At 39.1% G+C, this 7,574-nt stretch overlaps 1 protein-coding gene across 1 annotated transcript; it reads right to left on the bottom strand.

The window, feature by feature from the left end:
* Positions 1-919: 919 nt before the first annotated feature.
* Positions 920-7,468, bottom strand: LOC124185239. Its single transcript, XM_046575793.1, has 3 exons — positions 7,372-7,468; positions 5,683-6,446; positions 920-3,243 (listed from the first exon to the last, which is right to left on the bottom strand). Exons 2-3 carry the CDS (start codon positions 6,415-6,417, stop codon positions 3,031-3,033), a joined length of 948 nt encoding a protein of 315 aa, XP_046431749.1. The 5' UTR covers positions 6,418-6,446; positions 7,372-7,468; the 3' UTR covers positions 920-3,030.
* Between the last annotated feature and the right edge of the window lie 106 nt (positions 7,469-7,574).

Below are 7,574 nucleotides of genomic sequence, written 5' to 3'. Positions count from 1 at the left end.
TAACTATATATATATATTATACTTATATGCATAATTATTATGACACGCGATTTCAATCATGTATGTACATGTATAATATAATAATTATTATTTTGCCTACCTAAGCTAGCTAATAGGGCATCGAAGCAACGTAACAGAGGTCTGACTTTCATCGACACGTACTCGGATTAATAATTCTCAGTCACTGCAGTCAATTTTTTTTATCGACGTGTCATTGACCGCGAATGTCAAAGTTTTTAGCCGGACAATTAATTTGAACATTTTTGATAATTACGTACTCAGATTTACTCGTTAAGTTGGATTGCCTCATATATCATTACGTTTATTTATGAACTACTTGAAACAATTCTAGTCGATGCGGATCCTCTCACTTCTGTTTTTCAAAACAACAATCAGCGAACACTTTCGCGTCTTTGATGAAAAATTTTTCATACCTACCTAGGTGGCTAAACTATACCGGGCGATTTCGTATTGTTTGTTAAACCTTAAGAAGATAATCAATTTCGTTTTTTGTCTGTTCCCAATTGTCTTACAGTGGTTGGTTTACAACGCTCGAAATTCTTACGTTCATTCAATGCATCATACAAAAAGTAAACTGTTATTTATATCATACCTAAAACCGGATCCGGGTAATTTTGACGCTCCGTTACGTTCCCTTGACTCGCGGGATATATACAATAATTTGTTGATTTGTTATTATAATTAATATTACAACAATTGTTATTATGTTATTCACTTTTATTAATCACTCTTGGAAGTCAAAAATTAATCAAGTTAAAAAAATATAATATTCAAAATAGAAACTATAACCGTATTTTTTCTTTATTCTTTCTCTTTTTATTTTTTTTGATGATTTTAATTATATCGTATTTGTTTTTTGTTTTTTTGTATTTTTGTTTTTTGTCCTCTTTCTAATTACTTTGTTTTGTTATTGTTTTGCGTTTCACTTTGATAATTGTTTATTATTTTTTTTTTTTTTCCCTCTGCTTGTTTGCTACCATGGAATTTTTTCTTCTTTCGGAAAACGCATCGAACATCATTTTGTACGAAAATTTACACTATGAAGTAATTAATACGATATAAAAGGTTTTGGTGAACTTGACCGCGTCCAGCTATAACCAGTTCTCGCCTGATTCAAGGATTTCGCTTAGACGAATTGCCTTTTTTTTTTTTTTTACATCTTCGTATCATTCTTCGCATCATTTCCGTCTCGAGAATAAGGACGACGGATAAAGTTCACCGCGTTCAAGCAATAACGCAACAAAAGGGAAAAGTCAAAAACTTATTCTCTACCGAGCTGAAACCATCTAGATATATGTATATGTATATTATATGAGCTGCTAAAGCTACCGAATAGAAACAACTGAATCCTGATGGTTCATTTTGAAATTTATAACTCATTGACACAATATCACGAAATACATATTACAAATTTAATTTTTAGACTTTATTGTGTTAGACCTTAAATTTTTAAATCGTTTCATTCGCACACCCGGCGATGCATAATTACATACAGCCGTTATCTCAATCTCGCGATATCTCTCCGTCTCATTCTCTCTATCTTTCATCATCGGTTTTCATTTTTATTTTCATTATTTTCATTCAATGTTCAGTACCAATAAGAAAACAATCGAATTCCACGATAATATATACCACAAAAATTCCTGCGCATATTATGAACAAATTGTCACCTCGTTTAAGGAACTCTTGACTCGACAATGTGATAAGTCCCAGGAAAAACCGATCGTACTAATTAACACAAGTTACGGAACTGGTATTTGAAAATAATAATACTGTCGTCACCATCTGTGTAGTTCAATATTTCAAATGCGTAAGCGAGAAAACACACCTCAAAGATTACACGTATTGCAACGTTATTATAAGTATCAGGGCTGATAGCCGGAGTCGCTCGAAAAGATATTAGCTTTGATTAAGCTGGACAATAACGTCCTATGCATGTTAAATATATGTTACATATAAGTATGTATACGATAGTAGTAATGTACGTACGTAAAAAACAGTTGAGCATAAAGAACCGTTTTCTTAGATTACGTTAATAGTACGTCAATTTATATTTATTTATTTTTATTCATTTTTTCTCGCTTTTCAAGCGGTACGTAGTGATTTGTCTTCGCCCTGTTACCGCTGCATCTTACTTTAGAGGTTGCACATTATATACGATTAGACGGCTGAAAGTTTGGCCGAAATTTGAGCATTTACAGGTCGACAGCCAATTATTCAATTCGATCGGAGTTTGTTCTATTCAAAACTATGTGGGTCAAGGTTCGTTTGCATTTTTCTTTTTATTAAAATCACTTAATAGGCAGCATTTTTATCAACTATAACGCCAACCATTTCTGTCGATCACATGTTTCAGCGATGCCCACGATATCTCAAAAACGGCTCAGCCAATTTATTTCCAATTTAAAGCTACAGTCTTCTCAGTCAGTATATCCTTTGACACATTTATTTTTCTCCAACAAAATGGCTTGCTAAAAAATAGCATAAACTCTCCTGTCCTGAATACTCTCGCCAAGTTTGTAGTGAATCGGTCAAAGTCATTTTTGAGATATCGTCGGCACCGCAAAACATATCATTAAACGAAACGGGCAACGTTATTGTGAATAACAATGCTTACTATTGATTGAATATAATAAAAAAAAAATATGTTGTACAAGTTCGATCTACATACTTTTGAATGAAACGATCCCGAACCGAATTGAATAATTGATATTCGTGATATAAATTCCCAAAATTCACAAGTATCTTCAGTCATCTACACCCGTACATATATATACCGCCTTAATTTGCAACTCGACAAACGAATTGTCGCACATAACATTGGAACCGGGATGAACGTAACGTACATCATGCACACCGTCGCGGAGACCCTTGTAGACCAAGGCGCGTGGAAGACCCTCACTCTGACCGATGTGTGTGTGTGTGTGTGTGGGTGTGTGTGTGTGTCTGTCTGTGCCTGGGTCTGTAAAAATATGCAAATCAAATGAATCTAGCCAAACTTCGCACGATTTACTCCTTATCGACACCCTCGCGAGTCTCCGGACCGAGGAGCGTCGATTCGTCCTCCTCTTGGCTCTCGATCTCCAGGACCTCGACGTTCCTTCGTTGAAGGCGTCGCGACGCCCTCCACTGGACGTAGGTCATCAGGATTATGCTGAGAATGGCGAGGGCCGCCAGTCCGCCTAGGATGAAGTACACCATCCTTGGAACTTGTCGGATTCCCTGAAACAGAGTCAGCACCATAAGCAACTGCAGGTTGTTACTTCAATTTCATGTACGTACTATCGACCCGCCACGACTTAATGCTATGCTTTTCTCTGCCGCAACATGATCGATACACCCAAGTTGGACCTAGCCATGCACGATCAGGAGCATTCAGATTCCACGCCTCGATTCGCTCCCTCGTTCAATGAACCGATATATCTGACAAGAGCTTCGTTTCGTCTCCGATCCTGAAGGCGGATTCTCGCCCCCAAACAAACCCACGATTCGCATTCAAGTTCCAGTTGGAATCAGGTACATACACCGTTTGTCCGGACACTTATTTGCAGTGCTCGCGGTTACCGAATATCGCCGGATAAGAACGGGATAAGATCCAACTACTTTGATTTTTTTGCACGAGGCAAAAGTGACAGATATTTTAAGGGTCGAGAATATCAGGCAATGTTCCAGTTCGAGTTTAAAAAATTTGATGCCATGTCAAATTCATCCAAATCCAGCAGTGGAAAATTCAGGATTAGGTAATTAGCGCGATGTGAAACGGTAACGGAAGTTTTCTTCATAAATTTGATACTGATAGCGAGTAGAATAAACCGTCCGGATAATCAGTTTGTCAAAAGTTTAAGTCTCCCGCGACTTTGCAACTGAAAGTCCTGAAAGTTTGCAAAATTTCGTGACACATTTTCACGGAATAGTCAAGTTTTTCATTTGAATTTTTTCCATTTATTCATCCGTATTATCTTCTTTGTTTTTTTTTTTTTTTTTGTAAAAATGCTTAGAGATCGTTTATAACTATGTTAAAATGTTTTAGAATCCGTGGAAATTGTAACCAGATCACGGACAAGTGAAGGGTTATACGGTTTTACTTGGCGGTCCAAACAATTTGATGCTTCTTCCGTTGCAAATAAATCTTAATCTTATCGCAAAATTAACAACTCAGGAGTTGCGAATCATCATTCGTTTTACCGAACTTTATCAGCAGCTTATGCATAATATAACGTTCGCTTCTTACAAGATTTTCTTATACTGAAATTGATTTATGATATTATCAGTATATCCAATAAACTTGTCCGAGAGTATATCGATAAAAGCTCGTTCCTGTCAAGTATCCTGCCGTCTGTTTTCTGCTTCCTGGCAAGCGTCATTGTTAAGAGGTAACCCCACTCTAGCATTTTGGAAAATTCGATTTTTTTTTTGGTTAAACAATAGTCTAGGGTCATAAAAACCATACCCAGTTGGTCTCATGGTGAAATTTATTTTTTTTTTTTCAAGTTCCATTCTCGATTTTATCACAGTACCTTGAAGTGCGCACTGAGTGCTCGTAAAACTTTTAACGCATTTTTCACGAAACCACATTTTTCAAACTGAGAGGACAAATTACTTGAACACCGTTGCATGGATCGGTTTGAAATTTTGACAATATCTTCGCAATTACATTCTCTGTGAAAGTGCGAAGCCATTTTTTTATTTAATGCCAACATTTTTTTTATAAACGATTTACTGCTTATTTTTTGGCGAAAATCGATTTATTTCGACAAAATTTAATTTTTAAAAATCCTGCGCACTTCCATAGGCAATAGTATATAAATTATTAATTGTTTTTTGTTTTTTGTTTCAGATCTTATACTTTACGAGAAATCCATCCTCCCGTGAAGGTGTTTTAAAAAAAGGTGATTTCGAAGATTAGCTCTGTCGTTGCCATTTTGCAGCAGAATGATGATAAGAATAATTTTTTTCACACTTCAATATATGTAAACTAAACCCTCTGAAAACAAGGCCTTCTCCATTTTCTATACTCTCAAAATAAATCGTCAAAGTTAGGCCTTTCTTTGGCCGCTAGAGTGGTGGTACCCCTTAATTAATCATTTCAGAATGATTGAATCATTTTACGATTGCTTCGGTTCAACAAACCTACCGTTTCTTCCACTCTGATAAATTGTAAATTTTATGTTGTTAACAAATTCCCCACAGATCATGCGAGACGAATTCTTTTCTCATGTTTTCAAACAACTACAAAAACGAATTAATAAGGTCACTGTGTAGATTGCAATTATTAAACTTGTGCTAAATTAAGAAACATTGCGTACAATCAAACACAGCTTTAATCTCTGAAAAATCAGACAAAGAACACCATTGTGGTGTGTGAAAAAATAGAAATATTTAATTGTTTTGAAGTTATTAAAGAGCAAACACTCTTTATTCGAATTTGAGGTTTCCAAATTTTCCACGATAGAGCTTCATCGGTGGTTTCATTTCCTGTATCCTGATTTCATGATTTTTTGCTTCAACAAACTTTGTTCCTGCATCATAAATCTGATCCACCGTTATGAAAAACGGACAAAACATCCTAATTTTCTTTAGACTCTGTCGAAAACCTTCCCACATGAGGGGAAACAGCAATACCTATACCAGTCGATCATGAAAACAAGGAAAAGCACTCACCTTCCATTGAAAGTAAGATGACGGATCGGCAAAGGACCATTTTTGCGGCCAGGGTTTGATCGTGCCCTCCGGAGTCTTGAAGATGAGTCCTTCGAGGCTGAGTCCATGTGCGAGAACGCTGGTCGTGATGTTGCCCTTCTTGTAGGAGGCGATGCCTGCCTTCATGTACATCTGCGGTATGGTTTCGTTTTCTCTAAGCTTCAGGGTGACCCGGGGCAGCTTCCTGGGGACCTCGGTCGAGGACGAGGGGTTCGCGGATGACCTGGAGGTGGTCGACGAAGCCGAGAACGTCTGCTGCTGGGTCGAGAAGAAGGTCGTGGTCGTCGTCAAGCTCAGGGGAGTTGAACTCGGCGCGGAAGTCCCGAGGAGGCCATTTCCCTCCGGCTTCGCCGAGGTCGCCGAAAGCTCGTCGTCGAGCTTAACTTCCTGCTTGTCCGTGACGACGTCCTCGGCGTCAGTCTTGGTCCCGTTTTTGCGGATACTGACCTCGACTCTTCCCATGCTCAGCATCGTGCTCGCGAACAGGTTGTGGTCCTTCTGATTGATGAGAAAGGGGGTCGCGATGCAGGAGAGGATTATCAGCGCAACGACAAGCGCCATCGTGCACCTCAGGACCATTGGTCTCGCCTTGCTCGAGGCTGCGGGGGAAAATCCCGCGGCGGCATTGAACTGATCGGTCTGTGGTAGGATGGTGTACTGAAGAGACGCGTCGCCCTTTCGCACTGTCTTGTACATATTTCGCTTCTGTCTGCGACCCGCTTCACCTGCGGATAATTTCACCCCATCGGTTTTAATCGATGTTGCACAGGTATATCGCGAAACTGAGTGCCCAGCCATTATCCTCATAGACTTTGTGTGCGCGGACGTGTTGCACACTCTGAAACCGGGTTCAAATACAAATTTGCAATTCATAGCAGCTCCGCGAACAATACATCCTTTCATTCGGAGTTGACACTTCTATTTCCTAACCGCCGTTTTACGAAGAACGAATAACTGCGCCCCCGATGCTTATCGCGGTCATGCGAAAAAATACCCATCCGTGTCACGGATGCACCTGCTATGGGGTAAGGACGCAAATTGCCAATTTGTCTAATTTCTGTACCCGATGAGATGAAATTTTTTCTTGCTTTATTACGTTCGGCAAAAGAAGTTCCAGGATTCAGATTTCCCGAACATACGGCCTTCGACGAGGTAAGAAACTGTTTTCTCTTACGCGTAAAACCATCGAGGGTAAATACTTGTCACAAGATTGCGCTCTCATAATTTTATCGAGTATAGGCGATGTGTCTCCAAAGTCCTTGAACCGTACATCAGCTGTCACGAAATGCAGGTAAGACGTGTTTCTTCTTCTATCGATTTAAACTTTTGAAAAACGAAAAGCGTGATAATCTCGTCAGTTTTTATGTGAGAGATAAATTTCAGGCAGAGATTAATGCTCGTTGGTTTCTACACTGCAATCTAGCAACGCGTATCTCTCTGAGCCCATTCCGTGAGATAAATGAAAACAACCGAAAAGTAAGATTCGACGAGGTTCTTCCTTAGTCGGCTGACTCTAGGCGTAAGAGATATTCGTCGCAAAACTGACAGAGCGATAGCTGAATGCTATTTTGATAATAAATGCAAGGATTGGGGCAAAGTTCTCGGTGCGAATCTCGAAATGAAGAATTGTGTATCGAAAGAACAACTTACAGTATGTCTCAACAAAGAGTGGCGAGATTCTTCTTCGTAAAAAAAATTTTCCACACTGGTCCTCAAAACGAACGTGCTTCTCCGGGACAGGCTGAACCTCGCCTGAGAAAATTCTGCCACGAAAATGCGCAGACTCGATCTTCAAGGGAGGAATCGAACGCGCTTGCGCCTCTGCAAGCCTCCTTATATTTACGCTTTTCAAT

The sequence above is a fragment of the Neodiprion fabricii genome, chromosome 6 (genome assembly GCF_021155785.1).
Source record: "Neodiprion fabricii isolate iyNeoFabr1 chromosome 6, iyNeoFabr1.1, whole genome shotgun sequence".
NCBI lineage: Eukaryota > Metazoa > Arthropoda > Insecta > Hymenoptera > Diprionidae > Neodiprion > Neodiprion fabricii.
The sequence above is the reverse complement of the archived record's forward strand: the minus strand, read 5'-3'. Positions and strand labels throughout refer to the sequence as shown.

Coding starts and splice junctions, on each gene's coding strand:
- LOC124185239 (XM_046575793.1), bottom strand. CDS start 6,417: ATGTACAAGACAGTGCGAAAGGGCGACGCGTCTCTTCAGTACACCATC. Junction 3,244..5,682: donor CATCTTACTTTCAATGGAAG/GTGAGTGCTTTT, acceptor ACTCTGTTTCAG/GGAATCCGACAAGTTCCAAG.